The sequence below is a fragment of the Chelonia mydas genome, chromosome 9 (genome assembly GCF_015237465.2).
Source record: "Chelonia mydas isolate rCheMyd1 chromosome 9, rCheMyd1.pri.v2, whole genome shotgun sequence".
NCBI lineage: Eukaryota > Metazoa > Chordata > Testudines > Cheloniidae > Chelonia > Chelonia mydas.
In genome coordinates, this window is record NC_057855.1 from 72,976,447 (window position 1) to 73,002,467 (window position 26,021).

The following is a 26,021-nucleotide window of genomic DNA, read 5'->3' on the forward strand; positions in this document are numbered from 1 at the left end:
TTGCAACATGTTGAATCACTAGGAAATGAAATGATGTATCTGAAAATCATACAGGAATCTCAGGAATGGCAGTGCAGTGTTGTACAGGAAATCCACAAAACTTGGTCCACCTGATAAACTGTATTTGATTGTATAGCTGGAATAGTCTGAAGGAGAAGAACTAGAATTTATAAACGTATTTTTAAAAATATTTCCAGTAGTTGTGCTACATAGCTTCCGCAACTTGTGCTTCTGCAACTGGCACAGACTTCCTCAACCTCATTCGCACACCCTACAAGCCTAAAAAAAAAAATTAAAAAAAATGGAAGTGCACCTGTGCTGATTAAAATAGTCCATTTGTCTTAAGTGGCTGATACAAATGGATCTCTAAAATTCCAGATCTTTCTAGTAGAACTCCAAAAATCCAATCATCCTTGATGTCAAAGACAAGTATATCCATTTATGAGTGAAGAATCACTGATACAGTGATTAACCCACATTTTCTATCTATGCAAAAAGAAATCCTACTTACAATTCCTCCAACAAATTGAAATAATTTGTTATTTCAGCATGTACTAGATATCACCAAATGAGTGCAACTCCTAATACAGAACTACCACATAAGGGCTATATGAAGAGCCATTCTACGTGGTGCCATTCAGATAAATTCATAGTCCATTCGGATTCCTCTTTAGAAACATGATTTTCATTTTTCAATAGAGAAAAATTAAAAAAAAAATTTAAACTGCCCCATAAATATTATGGGCCAGCTCTTCATCTGGGATAAATTAGCATCACTCCATTGAAATCCAAGGAGTTGCACTGATTTACACCAGCTGAGGATCTGTGCTAATAAGTTAAGTATTCCTTGGTCACGTGACTAGCCTCTGACGAAGTGGAGCCTCATAGCTGCTGTTCACACACACTAGGCAACAAAGTTTAGTTGACCTCATTTTATCATCCTATTTCTCTTTGTAACACCTTCAAGGTTATCGATCATTAAAGTAAAAGTCACAATTGTGTCAGAACAACCTAACCCCCTTTCTAACTCCTAGTAAAACTGCTATCATTTTGGCTTCTCCGCAGCTGACAGGCTGCAATTAACAAATCTTGAAATAATGGCCACGAGTTTGGTCTAAAAGATAAGAACATTACCTTGAATGTTGTGACATCACATCACTCCACAGGCACCTGTTTGGCTGCTTAAATAACAACATTTGATGGGCCTCAGTTGTGTTCCATTCCTTCTGAGATGAAGGAATAATTAGTGACACAAAGCCATAAAGGGACTAATAAAAAGGAAAAAGTTATGAGGATCCTCCTGAGCTTCTGTGATTAAGAGAAAATGACAGCCTAATTTGGGTCAAGTCAGCATGATTTTAGCTTTCTTCTACTATATCTTATTCTCCACATAATATTGCAGAAGTCTGAAAAACATCCCTACTACTAATTCAGTTCTACCATTTATCTAGTATTGGTATGTAGATTGGATGATGGTAACAATTTATCTTGTTGAAATATACATTTTTTTATACCTCTGGTTAGCTACTGCCTACTCCACTGGTAATGGATAGAAGGTTAAATGATTATTAATTATTGTCCGTAGTAAAAAAAAATTTCTATGGTGCATTACAAACAGATAAGATATGTTCTCCATTAACTCTGGGATCAAACTGGAGGCTAATCCTTTCTCTTATTTTTATTAAATTATTTGACCAATGAGCAAGATCCAAAAGTATTTGCTGATGACTCCAGCTTGTAGTTTTCTCTTATTTATGAAAGTCACAAGGAGAAAAAAAAGGGGATTTTACATTTGTCAAAAGCTGCTACTGGAGGTGGAGGTGACTAAATGTTAAGTGAGCAGCTTTTTAAAGAGACTGGTTTTGTTGCATAGTTTCTGAATGGCGACACTATAGTACAGGGGGCATCTGTTGGAAGAAAGAGAATGGAAAATTGGCACACAAAACTGAAATAGTTTCTAAGGGCAATGTTGGTGAAAAAGCAATCTTGGGTCAGTGGACCCATCACCTTTCTAGCTTTTATTTACACAATTCTATGTTCTTGAAGCCAGATGTATCATATATGGGTGTGGTTGCAATAATTTCAGATAGAAGCTGACAAGATTTTTGAATAGAAGAATTAAGAGAGTTCAGTAATTTTTAAAAATGGAGTCAGTGAGCACTTTTAAACATTTTCCAGATCTGATAGCGTATGGGGGGGTTCAAGTTCTCATGGACAAGTAGGCAATCATTTCAGACCAGTCTCTGATAATAGAATTGGCTACAAAAATATTGGTTTCACAGGAAGAGTCATAGCACAATGGTAAGATATGGATGATTCAGAGGAAAACTTAGATATTATTGATAAAATATGGTTGACTGTAGTGAGGGCTGCACCCAAAAGAATATGCATTCTTGGCCACTACTGCTATCTGGGCATTTAAAGAACTAAAATATGGAGGGCAAACTTCCTTAAACAATGGAGGTAAAATAAGACTACAAGCTTTATCACGGTCTAATCCAGGTTGAGTCTCAACTCAGTGACCACCATCTAGGACAGACAAAATAGAGATGTTGAAAAGGGTAACAGACACACACTGAAGGCAGAAGAACTACTTCCTTATATCATAATAGCCTCATATTGTCATGACTTGGAAGGGTTACAGAACAGATTCCTGTAAAACCCACCATAAGATAACTCCTAGGGCAGGTGACTAATTGCCTAAAACTACTCTGGGATCAATCAAAAAACAAAGATCAGAGCCAATCAAAAGCTAATGTCAAGAGATGGTTTCTTGAGAAGAGACCTAATAACTGCTTCTTTAAGAGATGCTGGCATCTTGTTCTCCCAAAGAGAGGCAATGGTGGATTCAGTACATTCCACCTACAGGCCTTCACTAAGTGAAGACGTTCATGGGTCCTTGCTGAACAGGTCTGCACATGTTCCTGTTGTTTGTATGCAGGTGGCTGTTATGCAAAGGTGAAAGTAAGCCGGCACGGTACATCGTACTGGCAAGAGCCGGTACACAGCCAACTGTACCAGCATGGGGCAGCTTCCCCAGGCTGGAGCCCTAGGCCCTTTAAATCGCTGCCAAAGCCCTGCTACCGGAGCCCTGGGGTAGCGGTGGTAGCCGGGAGCCCCGGGGCTCCAGCTGCAATTCAAAGAGCCCGGGGCTCCACTACGGTAGTGGCGGCTGGAGCCCTGGGCCCTTTAAATTGCCACCGGAGCCCCGTTGCCAGAGCCCCGGAGTAGTGGCAGCAGCTGGGAGCCCCGGGGCTCGGACGGCAATTTAAAGGGCCTGGGCCACTGCCGGGAGCCCCAAGCCCTTCAAATCGCCGTCTGAGCCCCGGGGCTCCTGCCTGCCACAGCTACCACTACCATGGGGCTCCGGCGGTGATTTAAAGGGCCTGGGGCTCCCAGCCGCCGCTACCGCAGCCGGAGTCCCGGGCCCTTTAAATCTTGATTTAAAGGCCCTGCCCCTTCCAGTTGAGGCCCCGCTCCCTTGCTCAGGACTCCAGCATACCAGTAAATCCTTTAAGTTACTTTCACCCCTGTTGTTCTGTGTCTTCCTTCTCTACAAGAGATCAGCTATATCAATGGCTAATACAAGCTGGAAATAAAAACTTGCCTTTTGATCTGAAAATATATATCAGATGGCCAGCAAGTTAAATGCTGGTGACCAACAAAAGGTAGGCTTTAAATTTCAAATCGGGGAACAAAATGGTGCAATGTGACTTCTGATCTGGCAATGGGAAGTTGTTAGAGTTTACCAATATTAACTGTGAACATCAATGTTTTTTCCCTTTAACTTGATATGAAAATTAAAATCAAGTGACAGGAAACAAACTGTAACAAAGGAAAATCAGAGCACCTATTTATATACGATGTGGAAAAATTCAACTGCATTAAAACTGGCAGAACAATATACATCTCTGGGCCAGATCCTCTGGTTTGGTAAGGCTGCTTGTGCTGTTCCAAGAGCAAAAGGCAACACTCATGCTGGCTTAACTGGCAGTTCAGGATTCCCCATCAATGGGAATCCCTAAGTGGCACACAGTCACCATAAGATGGGTATGGCTGAGTTGTCCCTGAGCCCTGGTGATCCGCTGATTCCAGAATATCCCGTCCCTTGAGGCTATCGGAAACCAATGTAAAATTGTGCATCTCTGAGTGTTCTCTTTTATACAAGGGACCAGACTTGTGACCAGATGGCCCCAGGATAAGGGTGTGTGTGCAAAAGCATTCTCCAGCTTTTGTGCCTCATCTCCAAAGCTATGCCAAGTGCAGTTTGGTCCCAGCTGAAGATTAAGACCCTTAAATTTAAGTTAAGAGATGTACAGATAGGTTAATATGCACTTTCAGTTTTTCATTTCCTGTGTAAACTTTGCTCTAGTCAGATATAAAACTGACAAGGGATCTAAGAAGAAAAATTAACCTTTTAACATTAGGTTTATTTGTGCCAGAAGTCGCAAGCAGGGCCGGATTTAGGGGCAGGTGACCAAGGCAACCGCTTTGGGAGCAGGGCTTGGAGTGCTGTTTTTGTTGTTAGCGACAAAAGGGAAAATAGAATGTTTGAAGGAAAATATTTCCAGTATTCCATATGTGGATTAATTTTTCACTATCCTTCTAGAACTTTCTAGACCTATATTAAGTCTTGTGGAACCTTCCAGACTTGGAGAACTAAATTTTCCTCGAACCTTCTAACATGTTGTCATCCATGCCCTCGCAGGTATATAAGGGGCAGGGCATCGGAACTCAGTCAGTGAGATATAAGAATGAAGTGAAGTGAAGTGAGAGGCCAGCTGCGATATTGTGAACCTTATTTTATTGTGTAATTGTGAAAGTGTAAATTTATCGTCTTATATGACAGGGATAGATCATGCATGCCAATAGTGCATCAAAGTCATGAAATGGGCTACAAATGCAATAAAAATAAGGTATTCAAAAGTTTAACAAATGGAGTGGGGAGGCGCTGAAGATGCTCCTCACCTGGGGCACCATTTGGTCTAGGGCCCTGGTCACAAGCACAATCTTAAATAATTTAAAACTGCTAAAAATATCTGAAAGGACATAGAAGATACAACTTTGTCATTTAAAACCTTCATTGCAGCCTATATTTCAGGTTTTCAACTTTTGACATTGAACGTAAGTAGTAACATATTGCCCACAGCACTTGATACCAAATGTTTTCTTTCTGCCTTAATGGATCTATGATTGACTGCACCAGTCATTCTAAAGTGGTGAAGTGGAACCCATTAAAGTACAGACAAAAGGGACCAAATTCATCACTGGTGTGACTCCCTTGACTTCAAATTTCATTATACAAATAAATGTTTGTAATGAGAAATACTGTACTGTATGAAATTTTACTTCTTGCTCAGAGGAACATAAAATAGCAAAGGTGTCTCATTTTTAAAATGCAAATATAAGAAAATACATGTAAAAAAAGGCTACAAAATATTTCTCCCTGTTTTTCTCCTGAACATTAACTACAATGATTTAAATAACTTATTTTTTTAAGCATGCAATATTTACTGAGGATATGATTAATACCATTTTTAGATGAACACCAGTGAGTAGTTACTGATATTCACTGAATACAAACACTAAGAACAGTTGCTATGGAACTTCGTGCTGGCAATGATTTTCCAACACAACTGAGCATTCCTTTCCCCAATAAACAAGATTCCTTGTGTGTGGAATGACAGTTCATGAGAGCTCTTTGGAGACTGTGGCATCTAATACTATGGCTGAAATTGGAAAATGGGGATTCCACTGCACTTTTGTTGTTTGCAGCTACATTGATCTGTAACATCCCCATGCAATTTCATGGACAATACAATTTTCTTTCCTTTTGGTTTGAATACTTGGGCAACAAATAAAGGAGCATCTTCTGCTTTTCTATCTGGGTGTTTAGCAGCATGAAGAAACAGAGGAGAATGATGATGGGGGGTGGGGAGAATCATAGTCTCAACGATCCAGACATAAGAAAACGAGACCATATGTAACTTTCCACTATACTCTGCAAAGAGCAGCAAAATGTGGCAGGAAAGCCTCTCAATAGGTGGAATGGGGAGCTAGGTGAAATGGTAGAGCTAGGAGTAAGAGGGAATGGAGACAAGAAGGAATTCCTAGTGAGAAATGTTCTATAGTTTTTATTTCTCTAAGTAGAAATAACTGTTCTTCTGTGCCTTCTATAACCCTAACAGGGGAGACAAGCAGAATAGCTCTGAGGGGCTCTTTGCCTATATTCTTTGTAGTGATGATGGCGTGGCTCTGTGGTCACATTGCTCACAGAGCACTAGGATACACAGAAACTGAGGATTCCATTCCCTATCCTCTCAATGGACATGCAAATTTCTCCCTTTTGAAAAAAGAACTAGGTAGGACCTCTGAGTTACATTCAGTGTTTTCTACTGGGTTTTTACCCTCCTACAGTTTTTTCCCAGGGAGATTATTTTGTGGCCTCATGTCTGCATCAGCCTCTTTCTGTCAACAATCACAGCTAGAAAAAAAGAGCAACCCAGGATCAACCAGAAGGAACTGCAGCCTTCTCCCTTGGGCCTCTGGCTTCCACAAATTGGCTATTATATAGATATCCACACATAGGGTTCCAAAGCTACAAGAAATAGCAACAAAAGGGTCAGAGCACTTTCCCAGGCCCTTCTTGTCAAGGGAAATCAGCAACTTAGGCTCACTTGACAGCCTATTTACTTGAAATTGTTTTCTTTAATGGATATATAGTGCACTATATTGTAATGAGTCTCATATTTTGCACATAACAGGAGTGTTTTTCAACATATTTACATGTGGGTTTTTTAATATGTACCTACTCTGTTATATATTATAAACAATTTGTTATAAAGGTCAAAGATCTGCCTGGGCAGATGTCTATGACTGCGCAGAGCCCAAGTGAAGTCGATGGTGCTTTCCCAAGGAGCCTGGGTCTCATCACGCAGTTGTCTTTGAAAGATCTGACCCATAGTTTGTATAGCAGATGAGCAGATAGTTTTGAATATATTTGGGGATGGGCTTGTCTTTGTAATAATTATTGGAGGAGCTGGTAGTGCTGCTGGAAGGTAAGGGTGCCTGACACTTTCCATTATAAAATGACTCAAGTTGGGCGTCAGTATAGTTCCATGTGACAGAGGTTTTATTTTTGTTTTAAAAAAATCACATTAAAAAAAAAAACTTTGTTCAAAGAATGTTAAGTTGCAAGGTCAAGCACCAAAAAGTTAGGAAATGCCACTATAAAGGTTACCTGTGTAACCTTAAGTTGGCCACTTTGTGTGTATACATTATGATATAGTCTTTAATTCCATGATCATAGTTTTTTTTTATCACAAGTCCTGTCTCATTCAGTGCACAGAATGGACAGTGCTCTGGAATGAAGCAGGGTATGTAGTGAATGAGATTCTTGTCTGTCCCATTTGTTGCAGAAGTTGGAAGGCAATGAGGCAGGGGATTGCACTAGAGAAAGGACAGCCTCCTAATTAAGGAGGCTGAATGCCACCTTAGAGAACTGGAGTCTATCCCTGCCACAGAGTTCCTATTTGATGCTAGACTTAACCACTTATGCCAAACATTTACACCACAGTTGGTAACAAATTATGCGTTCTTCCTTTTATGAGTGCATAATGTGAGACAGCTGAGGCCAGGCTTGCAGAAGTGCTAAGTGCTCATAACTGCCATTGAAGTTGACTTGGAGCTGTGCTTTGAGCAGAGAAAGTGCTAAAAAGATCTCTGAAAAGTGTCTCAAGTTAGGAACCCCAAATTAGTGGGTACTTTTGACATTAATATTTCTGTGCCTCAGTACTCAAACTGTAAAATGGGTTAGGAATACCACCAAATCTAACACGGGTGTTGTGAAAATAAATTCTTTAGTGCTTATTAGTGAAGCATTTGTATACTATTTTGAAAGCACCATTGAAACACCCATGAGAAAATTAATTATTTTTTATTCAGCGGAAGGTTTGGATGGTTAAAAAAGGCTTAGTGCCACGCAATGAATGAGAAGGATAAAAAGAAACACTGAATAATTATCCATAGGCTGAGTGAGGCAGTGTTTCTATGGAAAAAAATAGGATGTGATCATGTAATTAAAGACTGTATCATAATGCATATGCAGAAGGGGACCTCAATTAATGTCACATGGACAACCTTAATTCTGGCATTTTCTAATGTTCAAGTATCTGACTTTGCAAATAGTGTTATTTTAATGTAGTTTACTGGATGTAATCTATTATATATTTTGTGCATAATCAGTCTAATTGTAAATGAATCAGAGATATTGCCAGTATTATTTGTGTTTCTCTGTATTCTATTTGACCAAATACAAACACTAAAGAGCAAATTGAACAATAATTGCTTAGCCCTAGTATATTTATTAAATAGATACTAAGAAAGATAAACATTAGTTTACATATTTGTGCAGATGGGGTTAGCATTTTAAAAATGTTGATGGAACAAAAATATTCACAGAAAGGACTATTTCATTGTTGATTTCCAAAAATACTACTACTAAACATTTATGTGACACTTTTCATCTTCAAAGTGCTTTTGAAATGTTAATCCTTATAAATAAGGAATGAGAAAAAGAAAGGAAAGGGGAAGACATTTGCTCTCTCAACTTTGTATTACAGCTTTAATTTATTTTCATTTATATCTGATACTATTTTAATTTAAAAAAAAGTTCAAGAAACCCTTTACGTCTAAAAACTATGTTCATACTTGAAGCAATCAGCAGGGGAAGCCATTACATATATTCACTGAGATCAATGTTTTTCTCACTAAAATCTGGAAATTACTTCAGTCTCTCAGAAAAACAAAACAAAAAATACCCCTACAAAAGTGAAAAGCACAACTAATTGCTTAAAATATAATGAATATGGACACAACAGTTTTGTACATTCAAATGCAAGATGACAAAAAAGAAATTACCTTTCAGAATCTCCACCGATTGTCTCCCCTGCTCTCTGTAGAGAAGAATAAAAAGTAGTATTTAGTATCTGGTTTGAAAAAAATACTTCCTTCTGTGATCAAAACCACACTATCTGTAGGAAAATGAGGTCACAGATATAAACCATAATAGCAGCTCAGTAACTCTAAGAGAAAGGAAACTGAAAACTTAGTTAAATTTCAACTAAAAGTGATTTCACCACAGAGATATAATGTTAAAAAATTCTGCATTTATCAAATGAACCTCAGCTGATGAGGTTATTGTAATGAAGGCTCTTTAAAATACATAATGTGCTTTAGGATTAAGAAATTGTATTTTCTTCAGAATAGGGCATATACTATAATATTTGCATTTCCAATTAACTGAGTGGGGATTTTAAGGAAAAGGAGGAAACTGTCAATTTAACTTACTTTGCTACATAGAAATCATCCATATGAGGATTTAGATAACTATTTATATTCCAGAAGTAAGTGATCCGTGGATTAAAAAGAACACCTTTTGCAAAATGTTTTGTTTAGTAGAACTTAAACCAAGTTTCCCTGAGGGGAAGAAGTTTTCTCACCAGTTAAGAAACCAATAAAATAATTTATTCTCATGAAATCAACCAAACAGCTTGAAACCACAAACATATACATTCTAAATTTTTCATACCATTTATGTATTTGGAAACACAGATATATATGTGAAAGTTTTAAAAAATGAACCCTGAAAACTTTTACAATTTAGTCAGCAACGGTGACAAACAGTATACTGTAAGAGCCTAGGCATGTACTAGTTTTCTTCCTCTGAATTTCCTATGTAGGAAGATGTGTATGCATCTTAATACCACTACATTAAAGTTTTACCATGACGATATCAAGCATACATGGGCTCAGAGAGGAAAGAAATTTTTAATCAGTCCTGTGTGCATATTTCAAGTGTAGGGACAGGAAGTCTTCAAGTGCAAGGCATATTTCTTTGACCTTGCCTTCCTGAACGTAAATACATAGCAATATGAATATTTAAAAAACAAACAAACCAACCAAACTAACCTACCAAGACAAGACATTCCACTGCATATGCAGTGGGAAGAAGAAGAGAGAACAAACAACAAGTGACAGATGTGTAGTCATGTTGCTAAATGCCTTACTGGAAGGCACTCACATGCTATGGTCATGAGCACCGCATAACAATCTACACAGAATAAAACAAAGTCTATTGGTTTTCTTTAACTATCAAAGAGAATTTTTGAATGATAACCTTGCTCCTATATATATATCCTATATATATAGGGTTTATATGTAGAAGCAAAGTTGAGGAATTTGTGCAAGTTATAAAATCTATACCACATTGAAGGAGAATCTAGTTTTGTGTTGAAACTACACAAAGTTTCACAGGATTTTGATACAAAATTCTAAAGGAACAAATCCTGCTCTTTTTCACCTAGCTATGCTGGACCAGATGCTGACCTCTGTTACACCAGTATAAATCTGGAGTAACTCCACTGAATTAATAGTTACTCCAGATTTACACGGGTGTATCTTAGATGTCAAGATATTCCTTTAGGTCTGCTCTGCTTAAACTCTACATAAGGGGACTTCCCTGGAAGCACAGAGCAGACACAGTGGCTGTCTTTGTCCCTGGATATAGGGGAACTGCCTGAGTGCCTCTGCACTCCAGCCATTCCCAGCTGATGGAATGGCCTTCTGGAACCAGAGGCAGCCAAGCACAAATTAAAAGAGCCTTCAGACTGCTGTAACTTACCCACAGAATCCAAGGGATACAAGGGTGACATACAGCCAACTTTGCCCTACCACCTTGAGCTGGGCTGTGCACTCTTTGGATGCAGCTCAAAATCTGGGCCAATGCCTACCAAGGCTCCCACAGGAAAAGTGCTCTTAACAGGAACCATAGGTCACCCAATGAAATTAATAGGCAGCAGGTTTAAAACAAACAAAAGGAAGTACTTCATCACACAACACACAGTCAACCTGTGGAACTCATTGCCAGGGGATATTGTGAAGTGCAAAACTATAACTGCCTTCAAAAAAGAATTAGATAAGTTCATGAAGCATAGGTCCATCAATGGCTATTAGTTAAAATGGTCAGGGATGCAACTCCGTGCTCTGGGCATCCCTAAGCCTCTGACTGCCAGATGTTGTGCCTGGATGACAGGAGTGGATCACTTGATGATTACCTGTTCTGTTCATTCCCTATGAAGCATCTGACACTGGCCGCTGTCAGTGGCCATAAGACAGGATACTGGGCTAGATGGACCATTGGTCTGACCCAGTATGGCCATTCTTATGTTCTCCCTGACTCTCCTGTAGTGCAACACAGCCTGATAATGACTTAATATAGCCATAAGAGCTCAATTCTGTCCTCAGTTAAATTGGTGGGACAAATGATAAAACTAGGCTCTTAGATCTTTATTAACATCTTTGAGCCCAGTGTGACAGAGTGCTGGGAGCTAACAGATGAGCCTGCACTCTGATCTCTTAAGCATTAGTCAGCTCCACTGGAGAAGGCTGATTGGTGATATGCAGCTAATTAGCTGATCAGGTTGGGAGGGCTGATGAACCAATTAGCCATCATCTGAGGGGGTATAAAAAGGAGAATCTGGGCTAGCTGAGTCCAATAGCTAAGAGACCTCAAGGCAGGGAGACCTCTGTTCCCCCCGGGCCGTGTGCAAAAGGGCTAAAGGACAAAAACACTATAAATACTTTGCTGCATGAGACTGTGTTGGTGGTGGAGATGGGTATATAAATAAATTCACATGAAGTTGCCACTTACTGGAGAGACTAAGAGGTTTCTGGGACATCAGAGGATAGTGATGGAGTTTCCCCATTTACACCCAGCTATCAGTAGTTTTATAGCTTTATAAGTACCTAACACAGTATAAGATGAATTTACAAAAATGGATGAGCAGATTATTTTAAAATGTTACAAAACATCATAATTTATGGTTCATAAAATTGTATTTAACAAACAGCAAATTGTGCCATTATTTACACAGAAAGGGGCATGGTTCCGATCTCACTTACACAGTCTATGTCAAATGGAATAATGCTAGTCTGACTGAGCTACACCTACACACAGAGAGAGCTCTATATTATTGCAATTTCTAATGATTTGCTTAAATTCAAAAGTAGGTGAATAACGAATGGGATTGCCATTTGAGTTCCAATGTCAATTTGATATTTAAAAATGGGCTTGTCTATTCTAAACAGTTTTTGTACTGATTAAATATAATTCAGTAGATTTATGGAAATAAGCTATACTAGTAAAAGCACCTTTATACAGGTATTACTGCACACACACTATGAGGGTTGCACCAATTTAGCTAAATGGGTTTCTAAACTGGTATAGTTAAACTCGTATAAAAAGTGAGTGTAAACCAGCTCAAAGAGAGACGATGGTTCTTGGTGAGATCTATAATTACCCACTTCATTACATTAAGGAATTACTTGGGCCTGACTCTCCACTACTCTGTTGCTGCTTTGAATATGGAAGGATCCTACCAGGATTTATGTATTTATTAAAAGAATAAGCCAACAAATATGTCACTAACTAATTTCCTTCTAATTTCTCTGAACTAATCAAATGATCAAATTAAGGTTACAACTGAAATTCAATCAATAAATGAATGATTCAATTCATCTGGCTTGTCAATTAGTACACTCAATAATTAAATCAATGTATAAGATGAACACAAGAATTATTTTAATACTTTACAGGAAAGTTAAGGAAGAAGAAGAGTCTGCTAAAGACACAAGCTGTCCCTTGCCTTTCTTTTAAGGAAGTCCAGCTCTTAAAATTATCTTTATGGCATCCCATTTTGGTGTCCACCTTAAGTTTCTCTGAACATATTGTCTATATTAGACTATTTACTTAGCTTATTTCTCATCCCACATTAATATGTCTTCATCTTTCTGACACACTTACACAGATGCAGAAGTGATTAAGTGAAGTACATAGTTTTGAAATAACTCACTTTTAACCCAAAATAATTTCTTACAAATTAGATAAAAGACTTTGGGAGTTTTAGTGTCTACCTGGGGAAACAGTAGCATACAAAACTGCACAATCAGGGGTGCAGTGGTAGAGGTAGGGGTGACATAGGCCCACCCGACTCCACTGAGTCCCGGCCCAGGGCCCTAACAGTGGCGGGATCCTGACTACAACGTGCTGACCTTATCTCAGGCAGTGCTGCAGCCAGACTAGGGTCAGCTGCCCCTGCGCCACTTCCTATCTCCCACTCGGGATGTACCTGGATCCGTAGGGGATCCTCTGGGTCATCAGGGTAGAAAGCCCATGGCAGTCCTGGCAACTCCTCCGTGGCTTGGCCAGTGGGTGGCTCTGGCAGCTCTGGCCAGTCCTCAGTAGCGCAGAGGTCTGCGGTAGTCTCCCAGCTTGGGAGCAGCCGGAAGGCGTCTGTCTCCTTTGGCAGCTGCAGCCTGACTGAGCTCCAGGCCCCACCCTTAATACTTCCTGTTCCGCTCTCTGACTTCCGAGGGGCAGGCACGGCTCAGTGGGAGGCCACTCCACCTCACTACAATCCCCATTGGCTTCCTGCCCCTCAAATTCCTCTGCTGCCCTTAAGTCTGCCTCCAGCTCCCCACTCAGTCTCCCCATTCACATTTTACAGTGCTCAGCCTGCTCCTCACAGTCCCTGTGTCCTAACAGTGTCTTGTCTAGCCCTCACAAAAATAGAGTGGCAGCCATTTTGCCTGTGGGCATGGTTTCTGTCTCATTGAAAAGAGTAGTCATTGGCAGTTATCTTTATTAGGGGCAGCCTCACATCCACATACAGATAGATTGTAAGGAAATAGCAGTCATCTTGCTGGCTTCAGCTTCATTGAGAGTAATGGGAGATTGCAGCCATTCTGAATAAAGGAAAATCCACAACTTGGCAGCCTTTCATTGCGTTTTCATGAGACAGATAAACAAACAACCGAACATCACTACACTCAGAAAAACATCGTGAGAGTTTGCAACAATGTGTTACAATCTTGAGTGTCTAAAGTTAGCCAAAATGGATTTGGATGCCTAATATGTTTTGCATTTCTGTAACACCTTCCATTTGAGAATCTCCATATTCTTTTCAGACTTTAAATAATTTAAGCTCACAATATTTCAGTGAGGTAGGTAGTATTATTTCCAATTTACAGAGGAGGAAACTTAGCCACAAAGAAGTTAAGTGATTTGCAAAAACTGGAATAAAATTGAGGTATCAAAACTTCTCATTCTCACCTTTAAGTCTCTTCTGTCTACATCTCATGTCCCACATTCTCCTAACTTGTCATGCCACATTGCTCTACTCCTCCCACCAGCAACTACAACTTTCTCATGCTATTCCCTAAGCTGGTAAAATCTTTTCAGATCCTTTGTACCGTTCATTCTCCTTCATTCTTCAAGAGTAACTTTACTTAGCTTTCCAAAGCTAACCTCCTCTCCACAGCTCCTGCCCCACTTTACTGTCTCAAACTACAAACATATTATATTAATGTACAAAAAATAGGAAACTACAATATCTACCCTCATAAAATTCTAAAATGTTCAAGTAAAAAAATCATGTAACACAATCCTTTACACTTGTAACTCTTTTTGTTCATATAACCCATCATCATCCATCCACCCACCCAACCATCCTTTGTTTGTTACCCTTCTGTGCCATTTCTACTAGTAAATTTTAGACGAAGTTGCTCAGGAAAAGGAACTTTCTTTTATTATTTATCTGTAAAGCACCATGTTCATCTATCGTTCTATGTAAGAAATAAATAGCAATAAATAATAAAAAACTACAAGACTGTCCTTCATCCCTGTATGATATTGTTTTAAATTTCAATGAAACATTAAGAAATGGAAATGATAAATCAAATATGATTCTTGAGCCTGAGTTAGGAATGTGTTAATATTACGTTATGAATCCAATATAGATCCAGGCTACAGATCTGTAAAATTATTTTTTTAAAGGAACACCAAAGCTCAAATACATCCTATGTATACACTTTCAAAAAAGTCATTCATTCTAGTGATATCCAAGTAAGGTTTAAATATTCCAGACATGTATTGCAAGCTGTCACTATCTAGAAAGATATCAGTCTGAGGCTATCCTGATGTTAGATGTAAGAATTTGTATACTATATCTGTTGGAATTGGGTGCCAATTAGGTTCATTAATTTTCCTTTCTGACTGTTTACCTTGGTAAGATTTGCAAGATTTCGGTTGGGAGATATTTGCATTAGATATATATTTTTTGCAGTGGCTCTACTCACCACCATTTTTCTTAATTACTCCTCTTGTCATGTCCATAATACTTCAAACAGACAGTCTCCTTCAAGAGCAAAGTGTGCAATGAATACACATATAAATGGCACTTGCTATCACGAAGGCATTAACGACATTGCCATTGCACTTGTTTAAAATAGGAGAGTTGACAATCCATACCAAAGACATGCTTGGGGTTCTAAATTAGCATGTGAAGTTTCACAAAGGTCGCACAAAGGTTATCAGGGTTAATAAAATGAATCCATCTTGGAAAATTTACATCTTTCCACGTTGGAATGTTTTCTTAATGATTAGCACATAGGACCGGGAATTAAGAGTCCTGAGCACTATTGCTGGATCTGCCACTGCTGAACTCTAAGACCTTGCATAAGTTACTTATGCCAAAAATATCAAACTTTTGGTGTATAAAGTTAAGCACCTAAGACATTATTTAGGCACCAAAATAAGTTGCCTGATTTTTACAGTGACTTCAGTTACTTCAATGGTAGCTGCAGATGATCAGCATCTCTGAAAAAAGAAAGACATTTATTTAGGTTCTTAACTATAAGTACACAATGTTAAGTTTTCAGCCCTGAACTCTGTCCTTTGCTTTCCCCATTTTTAAAGTGCAGCCAAAAAACCGACCTCCTTACCTCACAAAGGTGTTATTAAACTCTATTAATGTTTGTAAAGAGTGCTTAGAGATCCTCAGATGAAAAATAATACATAATTGCAAAGTATTATTGTCATTCTGTACCTACATTTAAATAAGAAATCATACTTACCCTCTGATAAAGTGTCCATTTCACAAAATGAGAGTGAGGATTGTGCTATTTACCTTTACATAGGCAGTGCATTATGGTGATCAGAAGGATACTTTTTGCCACCTGCATGCTACATGTATAAAGCATTTTAAAAAGTCTTAAATCTTTGTTCAGTAAAGCAAGAGAGACAATTTTGCTGAACCCTCCAAAGACGCCAAGTCACATGTAAATGTCTCTAGAAATTGCATGGAAAAGAAGATGTTAAATTTAAATGTTAATTTCTTGCACATCTATTTCCACTGATTGACACAACCACCTTTGAGAGAACAAGCAGGACGATTGCAATCAGTGAGTGGTATTGATACTCTATATTTCAACTGCACATTCTGCTTCAGATGTGATTGACTGACATTCAGAATACATGGTAGTGACAAATGTAGCTGCATACTTTGCCAAGATGTTTCAAATATTCTGAGGAGATCCTGTGTAATTATTATACATTAGTTTTCATATTTGATTTATGGAATGTCTTTTGGATTAAAATGTTGCCATGGTAAATATGTATTTTTAATCAAAACCAGAATACATGCCAGTATAACAACATCTGTAATACAATGTAAATGGCAAGACAGTAAGTATCATCTTTATTTTATACCCTTTCCCCCCTCTTAGCTTCCTAGCCATTTTGCATTATATATTGTTCAGAGTGATGGGTCTGTTTCCTCTTGTTGCTGCACACAATGCCACTCTCTCTCACTGATCCAGTTACAGTAACTTATCTAATGCTGATATCAAAGACGGCCTCCCTTCAAATAAGATTTTATAGCGGATGAAAAGTATGTCTATGATAACAATGTTGCACCCTTGCCCTAGGAAGTGAGGGAATTTCATTGTCTGAAATGATTGCTTTCAGGCTTAGTAATAATGCATGAGCTGCCACTCAGCATAAAATTCTTTAATAGGTTTTCCATTTTAAGCAGGTGAATACTAAAGTGACTTCATTCCTCCTCCCCCCCCCACCCCAAGTAAATTAGGAGGCACAAGCCTCAGTGCCTACAAGAAAAGAAAACTTATGTTGGAGCTATCTATAGGAAGAGTAAAGTATTCATCTACATTTTCTTGAAACAATGTGAAAAACCATTCAGCACACCATACCGGTCAGCAGCACAGTATCAGTTAAAAGGGTTACAATAAAATCCTGATTAATAAATGTCAGAATTTCTACTGCAGTAAAGTGTTATTAAAATATGAATGAACCAAGCTGATCTCCCTAGAATTATACTGGACAGCTAAAGCAACCTAGTAAAAGAACTTTTAGAGACAGCCGCATCATCATTTCAACCATACTACTGCCATCCATCTATGATTTATTCATATTAAAAGATGAAACGATTTTTTTTCCTCACATGCCTCTTCATTCTGGAGTTATTAATTCGAGACACTGAAAAATGGAAAACTCATTCAGTCCGTTTAACTGTTTCCTACTCTATATAATAATCAATGAAGCATATTTTCCAAAGTGTTCCCAATGTACACAAAGCATGTACATGCTGGGATGGTAAGGTCCCAGCAATGGGTTGGTTGGGGGACCTGGATGGAAAAAGAGGGGGGCTGGTGGAAGCCCCTTGGCTAGATATGAATGAACATGGGGTATCTGCATTTCTAGATTTAGAAACACATTGAAATATTGAACAAAAAATTAAGAATATTACAAGTAATGAGGACGGCCTCAGTGAAATAGATCACCCTGGAGCAAACCACCTCTGATAAATCAACTGGTATGTGGGGTGTGCTGCTGACATACCTACAAAGAGCATATCGCTGTACACAAGCAATGCTTCCTGCACCTGCAATATGTATGTATTTCTTATTTATTTCAGTATTCATATGGTTTTTAGAATAATAAGGAGCTCATCATACGCTCATTGACATTGATGACAACACTCCTGTTGATGTCAGTGGGTACAGGATCAACATCTACATATGAAATATGCACCTAACTTTCAACATAAGCACCACATCACTACACGATGTCTCTCGTTACTCTGAGATAAGAATTTATTGTCATTTTGGTGAAGCACTGCTTTAAACTGTAAATGAACAATCTATCTCAGTTCGCAGAAAATGATGGTACAATGAAGTGCTGGGTGTACTGTGCACTACAAATAAACACATGTATAAATGGGCCCTAACTAGAACTCCTTTGAACTTTTGGAAAATTGAATCTGCATCTGAGCTTTGCAGCCCAGGCTAAACTTTCAGAAATTGCTGTACACTAGACCACACCACACCTTTAAGCAGAGCAGGGAGGCGTTGTCTGGATTTCAGGGGAGAGGCAATAGCTCCTTACAGCCAGGAGGCGCGTGAGGTTCAGAAGTGATGCAAAATGGGGGAGTGGGTCAGCGTTGCAACCCCCCGGGACTGGAATGGCTGGGGAGTTCAAAAGGGACAAGGCCAGGCGGGAGAAACCCCTTTTCCCTGGACCAGGAGGAGCAGCACCCACCTTCCCTCCCCTTGAGGTGTCAAAATAACAGGTTTGGTAAGGACCTGCTGTGGGCACTGTGCTAGCCACTCCTTTCTAGGGGGGCTGGGAAGGAATTTTTCCCTCACCACTAGATTGGCCTAGGTGGAATGTTTTTTTTGTTTGTTTTGTTTTGCTTTTCCCATAGTGGGTTCAGGGAGAGCTTTGTTATAGTGAGTAGGGAAGGATGTTAAGTTATGATATCACAGCTCATTATTTAAGTGTGTGGCAGAGGTCCAGTGCAGGTACTCCATAGGGAAGGGATACAGTGACTGGATAAATGGCTTGATTAAAGGACTTCAAAAGGAGGTGTTGGTTAAAGGAGCGGAATGGGAGGAGGGAAGGCGGGGGGCAGGGTTGGGGCTCCTATGTCTGGTACAGCAAGGAGCCAACCTCCCTTTCTTATAGTCTACCTTAAACCTTGTTTGGGATTGGGGGGTGGGAATGGTAAGGTCCTAGCAATGGGTTGGCTGGGGTCCTAGATGCAAAAAGAGGGGAGGTGGCGGAAGCCCCCTGGCTAGATACTGAATGAACATGGAGTTACCTGCACTGTACATTTTTATCTGCCAAGTAGCACCAGACATTTAATAATAAAGTTGCAGCCTGATTAAAACCATATCTAGTGTTTCCTGCCCTTCTTTTGGTAGAGCCAGACAATGAGGATGCATCCTCTAGCATAACATACATTTCTCACCCAGGTATTACCTGGTCTAAAATTTTGAAAAAAACCCTGCATAAATTATGTTTTATTTCCATGATCCAGAACTAGTGATCTAACTGGTGACATTCAAACTTTACATCAGATACAAGAATGCACTGTAAAATTGAAGTCAATGGATGTGTACCAATCTAACACATAATTCACTTGCACTGAAATGCTGCATGCATATGAAACCCCTTTTCTCCATGTGCACAAAACCAAATCGAATTGGTGACAATCCAGGTAAAAAGCCCTACTTTTCACAAGAGTGGGTGTTTTGAAGTAAAATTAGATATGACTAGCTAAACCTATAGCAACCAGAAAAAAAACTTCATGTAATGCTCATGTGAGCTATTAAATGTAGGAGCTATTAAATGTTTGCTTCACAATTATTAAAAAAAGCATATACAAAATAAGAATCACAATGATGAAAATTTAATCCCATGCAAGTTTCTCTACAGCAGATCAAAGATCAAGACTGACAATAGGGAAAGCAGGTCTGTGCAGGGAAAATCGTGTTTTAAAATGCACTCTACTACTTTACCTTGAGATACCAAATGTTCTAAAGGGCACATTATCAGCTAATTCTAATCAATCTTTTAAACTAGAATTGAGTACAAATAACTTTTTCACAGCTCACACTTAAAGTTTTTAAATTCTGGGGAACAAAATAGTAGATAGTACCCAAGCTTACAGAAAAGTCTGCAAATGAAAACCATCAGTTTTATTCAGTCAGCAGTCAATGAGATAAATTAAACCAAGTTTGAAAATGAGCATGGGGAATAGGATAGAACAGAATTGGTAACAATACAGTCTTTAGTCTTGCAGTCACCAGTTCAAATACAGCTAATGGTGATTAGGGCCCCGTCTTGCATAGCTGTATGCATAGTTTGTGCTTAACTTTACATGGCTGTGAGCAGTATGTAAAGTTAAGCACTTGCTTAAGCCTTTCAGGATCAGGGCCTAAAAATTATTGTAGTCAAAAGGTTGTTTGGTAGTTTATACAATTCAGTCCATTTTTTAGTGGTTTTTTAATCTGGTCACATCCACCAGCACAGCTGGCACTAACTTGAACCCTTTTTGGTTACGGTTTGACTTAATTTGGAACCCTCTATCATTTCAGGGTGTGTTGACACTGCAAAAAAACGTGAGTTATTAACTTGGGTTAGCTAACCTGAATTAGCTAATTTGGGTTACAACAGAAATGAAGACATGTCAACTCAGATTTTAATTTGGGTTAGCAACATGCATTCACCTCAGGCTGACATATAGGCTCTCTCTGACACTGCTAATCTGCTATTTTAACTGGATTTGGCTAACTTGGATTAGCTAACCTGAGTAAAGAAGACACCTTTTTTTGCATTGGAAACATATGCTTAGAGATAGTCCTCCCAGAACAAGATGGAGACACATTGATGGTTCAGCGTAAGGTAGATGGCACTGTAGCTACCTGTGCTGTAATCTTTTTTTAACAGATTTCATTTTCCAGCACTATCTGTCACCTTTCACAAGTACTAAACTCTCTTTTAAAGAGAGATTAGTGTAACAGATATTGGGACATTACACTCAAAACACCAAGCTTTTTTAGTTGTTCTGCATAGTCCTAATCACTTGAACATTACATAAAGAAATCATTTTAATGTTAATAAGTGCATTATTTGTGGAGAATAATAGGTAAAATGTTAGGAAATAGACAAAAACCATAGATTAGGCTTTTATTATTATTATTAGGCTTTTAATTTTCTATTATTTAAATGAGAAAAAAAACTAAGTTCAATATGTAAAGTTTGTATGCACATGAATATTATCAAAATAATTTGCATTGCTAGAGCACCTTCCATCTTACATTCAAAAACATTTTATTGATACCAGCAATTTAACCCCAGGATGCCCCGTGAAGAAGGTATTCCAATTTTATATGTGAAGAAACTGACACAGAAAGAGATTATGAGGAAGGCTAAGGCAGAGCTAGGTAAAGAACCCTCCTGCCTCCCACTGTTGTCTCTTACCCACACGTCTACCTTTCTTCCATTGGTATGAATGAGGAAATAGGCTTTGTTTGACCACATATTAAAACATAAGTAATGGTAGCTTTATCCTGATTATTTTATTTATGTTTCTATTGAGTTTAGAGAACAGAGTAGTTCTCCCATAACTCATTTAACATATGTAATTTCCCACAAGTCAAAATTAAAAATGATGCATGCTAGTAGAAACATAATTGTCTTGTGGTTTGGCAGAACATGGGCCTATGATTCTGGGGATCAAGAGAAGTGGTTTCAAACCCTGTGGTGGGTCGTATATTTATATTATTCATATATTGTCTAATTTTCAAAAGGTCCTGAGAATTCACCACACACACCAAAGTCAGAGCCAAAGGCACACCACAACTCTGAAAATCAAGCCAATATTTTATCTCATTGTCAAAAGAATCAGTCTATTTCTATTTGGTTGTACCTCATAATTTAAATGGCTCCCATTTGTTTAATGTTGCTGACATTTTAGATATCACTTCTTCATATGGATGATTGACTCTTTGCATAACTTGGCTTCTCCACTCCACTGCAAGTGAATTGTTTTTATTTCATATAATCTCAGCCACTGAAAAAATAAAATACGGTACTACATTTTTAACATACGTTCAGATTTTTTAATAAACTACTACTAGTCTTGATCAATATTAATATGACTGTTCTATTATTAATTAAAAATGTAAACTTCTGTTCTAATCAGGTTCTTATACAGCCCCAGCACTGTAACAACTCTGTGTCTTGAAGCAATATGACCAAGCTGAGCAATATGACTAAGCTGACACATTTGTTCCCTCATCCTCTCCCCAAAAAGAAATTGTGTAGAGTTTGTTTGGAGTTTTATTTCAATAAAATTTTTCTTAAATTATAATTTAATATATTATATGTACCATGTGCTACCTGTTTACATTAGCAAAAGCAAAGTCCAGGAAGTGCACCTTGCACTTTGAGCAAAAGGTGATGAGGTTTGTGATGGTCCTTATTTCCAGTGTGAGTTTGTTCCACAGTCTTGGAATATTCCCAGAGAAAGCTCTGTCTCCTGCACAGGCAAAATTTGTCCTTACAGTGGACAAATTTTAGGGAGGGGGGAATGTGCCTGAGGAGCACAGTTGTCTTCTGTGGTCCTTGTCATGGAGCTTTAGCAATTAGGTAACCTGGACGCAGACAGCTGCCTGCCTTGAAGATAAGAATGAACACCCTGAATTTGACCTGGGAAGGAAAGACAGTGTAAAAAGCAGAGGACAGATATGATGTGTTCATGGTAGCCTGAGTTATTAAGGAACTAGGCTGCCATGTTCTGTAAGGCATACATTTTTAACAGTGAGGGTAATTAACCACTGGAACAATTTACCAACCATCACAGTAGATTCTCCATCACTGACAATTCTGAAATCAAGATTGAACGTTTTTCTAAAAGATCTGCTTTAGGAATTATTTTGGGGACATTCTATGACTGGTGTTACATATGAGGTCAGACTAGATGATCACAATGGTCCATTCTGGCTTTGGAATCTATGTATTAGTTGGAGTTTTCTGAGGACGGCTGGTTTCATGACCAGGTAAATAGCATTGCTCTAGTTCAGATGAGAGGTGACAAGAGTGGATATAAACTGAGGTTAGGTCATCATCTGCCAGGATGGGATGCAGTGTCCTGGTTTGCTGTAGATGACAGAATGCATTACTTGCAGATACACATCGCTGAGGAATGCAGGAGCACTCAAACTGCAGACTGAACTGACAAATTGTGGTTATGCATCTTCAACCAATGGAAACTGTGCCACATCTGAAAAATGCTCAAAGTGCTTCCATCTTGCTTATATTCAGTTTTAGCCAGCTGTTTTTCATCCATAACCTGATCTCATCTAAGCACTATGCCAGGTTAGTGGTGCTGTAATATGCTGTGAAGGATAGGTATAACGATGAGTCATCTGCATATTGTTGGCTCTTGGGTTCACAACATCTCCCCAGTTCTCTCAGTGGCTGGATTTAGATGTTGAAATAAAATTAAAAAGGTCGTAGAGCAGTTTTTAAATTAAGGGCAGGGGGAAAGCCAACAGGTGCGGAGAAGCACATGGTTCAGACAGCAACATCCCTTAGGGGAGGATCTATAAATGGAGATTCTCTATGTCCTAGTAAGGAGGAGAGGATGGAAGATGATAAAATACAGGTAGGATCTGATGAGAAACAGTCAAATGAAAAAAAGTCCTATTCAATTACATCATGTAATGGCAGACAGCTAAAAAGTGACAAGTTTTCAAAGTGCTTATATACCAATGCTAGAAGTCTAAATAATAAGATGGGTGAACTAGATTGCCTCACATTAAATAGGATATTGACATAATAGGCATCACAGAAACTTGGTGGAATGAGGATCATCAATGGGACAGTAATATCAGGGTACAAAATATATCAGAAGGACAGAACAGGTCATGCTGGTGGGTGAATGGCACTATATGTGAAAGAAAGTATAGAATCAAATGAAGTAAAAATCTTAAATGAACCATACTGTACCATAGAAACTCTATGGATAGTAATTCCATGCTCTAATAGTAAGAATATAGCAGCAGGGATATATTACTGACCATCTGACCAGGATGGTGATTGTGACTGTGAAATGCTCAGGGAGATAAAAATGGCTATTATAATAAAAAACGCAATAATAATGGGAGATTTCAACTATCCCCATACTGACTGGGTACAAGTCACCTCAGGACGGGATGCAGAGATTAAGTTTCTTGACACCTTAAATGACTGCTTCTTGGAGAAGATGAACATAATTTGTTGGGGAAGAGTCAACATGGTTTTTGTAAAGGGAAATCACCAATCTACTAGAATTCTTTGAGGGGGCAACAAGCATGTGGACAAGGGGGACCGAGTGCATATAGTGTACTTAGATTTCCAGAAAGCCTTTGACAAGGCCCCTCACTAAAGGCTCTTAAGCAAAGTAAGCTGCCATGGAAGAAGAGGGAAGGTCCTCTCATGGACTGGTAACTGGTTAAAAGACAGGAAACAAAGGGTAGGAATAAATCGACAGTTTTCAGAATGGAGAGAGGTAAATAGTGGTGTCCCACAGGGGTCTGTACTGGGCCCAGTCCTACTCAACATATTCATAAATGATCTGGGAAAAGGGGTAAACAGTGAGGTGTCAAAATTTGCAGATGGTATAAAACTACTCAAGATAATTAAGTCCCAGGCAGACTGCAAAGAGCTACAAAAGGATCTCTCAAAACTGGGTGACTGGCAACAAAATGGCAGATGAAATTCAATGTTGATAAATGCAAAGTAATGCACATTGGAAAGCATAATCCCAACTATACATATAAAATGATGGGATCTAAATTTGCAGATGATTACATGTTCTGTTCATTCCCTCTGGGGCACCTGGCATTGGCCACTGTTGGAAGACAGGATATTGGGTTAGATGGACCTTTGATCTGACCCGGTATGACCTTTCTTATGAATAGAGCCAGAGAGAGAACTGATCCTTGTAAAACTCAACAGTGTGTGTGGAGGGGATAAGGGTGTCTAATAGTGGAGTTTCCCATACTACTCCTTGGGTATCTGCCTACAGGAAGGACTCAGATCATCTTAGCACATTCCTCTGAAACCCTGCTACCTATCTCCAGTGGGAAGGCAATATCTCATAATGCTCTGTATCAGATGCTGCAGGGGTTCAAGAATATGAGAACTGATCTCTGCTCTTTGTCCACCGATATAAGAAATTGTCCATTAGTGCCACCAATGATATTTCCATTCCATGTCCTGGTCTGAATTGTGCTGGTTCTAGGATATTTGCTGTAGCAAGATGAGTTTGAAAGTGGCTTTTGTTCAGCTTCTCTGCAAGTTTGCTCAAGAATGGGAGGTTTGTGAGCATTAATTAGCCAGGTCAAATATATCCAGGGTGAATTTCTTAAGTGTTGGTCAGATTATTGCTGGAAGAAAGGAAGGAAGATTCCTTCAAAAAATGAGGCACTGTCTATTTCAGTCATGAGTGACCAAAGTTGCTTCTGACTCTCTTTCACCAACCAGCAACAGTATATATAGTTTAGACTCACAGGTATTTGATCAAGTCCTCTTTAGATGCCCTATAGGTCTTATGGAGTAAATGGACCAAACTCAAGGAGTGAAGTGCAACTGGATCCACATGTCTTGCGAAATCATCCCAAACATGGGTGATCTCGTCAATAAAGTAGAATGACAGTTCTTGTAGTGCTTAGATACAAAAAGCCAGATTTTTCATATTAATGTATCATTTGAGAAAGATTAGTGCACTAAAAGTTTTTGACAGCGCATTAACATTAGAAATGTTGGCATTTAAAATAATTATGTAATGACCTGATCCTGCTCTCTCTGAACTCAATGGCATAAAACCTTTTGCTTCAGTAAGGGCAGAATTGAGCCTAAATTGTAATTTACTAGGGTAATGAGCTTCATGCATCCGATGAAGTGAGCTGTAGCTCACGAAAGCTTATGCTCAAATAAATTTGTTAGTCTCTAAGATGCCACAAGTACTCCTTTTCTTTTTGCGAATACAGACTAACACGGCTGTTACCCTGAAAAAGGTTAAACAGTGTCTTTTGATATCAGATCTAAGCAGTATGACTTTGATCTGTAAATCATGGCAGTAAATTGAAAGAGTATCACCTGTACCAGGAAATAATTACAGTTATGTGAGTTTAGTCCAAAAATACTGAGATTTACATTGAGGGATCAAGGGGTTTCAAGTCAGATTGATCCAGGTTTCCAGATACAAGTTAATGCATTTCAAAAGGATTTAGAGTGAATGTTTTACTCCCCGTTTAGAATTTGAAAGAGAAGA

The 26,021-nt window shown here is 38.7% G+C and overlaps 1 protein-coding gene across 1 annotated transcript in view; it reads right to left on the reverse strand.

Annotated features, from left to right (window-relative positions):
- The window catches only part of LOC114019421 (connector enhancer of kinase suppressor of ras 2), a 456,264-nt gene that overhangs the window by 91,105 nt on the left and 339,138 nt on the right, over positions 1-26,021 (reverse strand). The window contains exon 15 of the mRNA XM_043522361.1: positions 8,920-8,954. Within this exon, the coding sequence (XP_043378296.1) occupies positions 8,920-8,954 (35 nt within the window). The remainder of the gene's footprint in view (positions 1-8,919; positions 8,955-26,021) is intronic.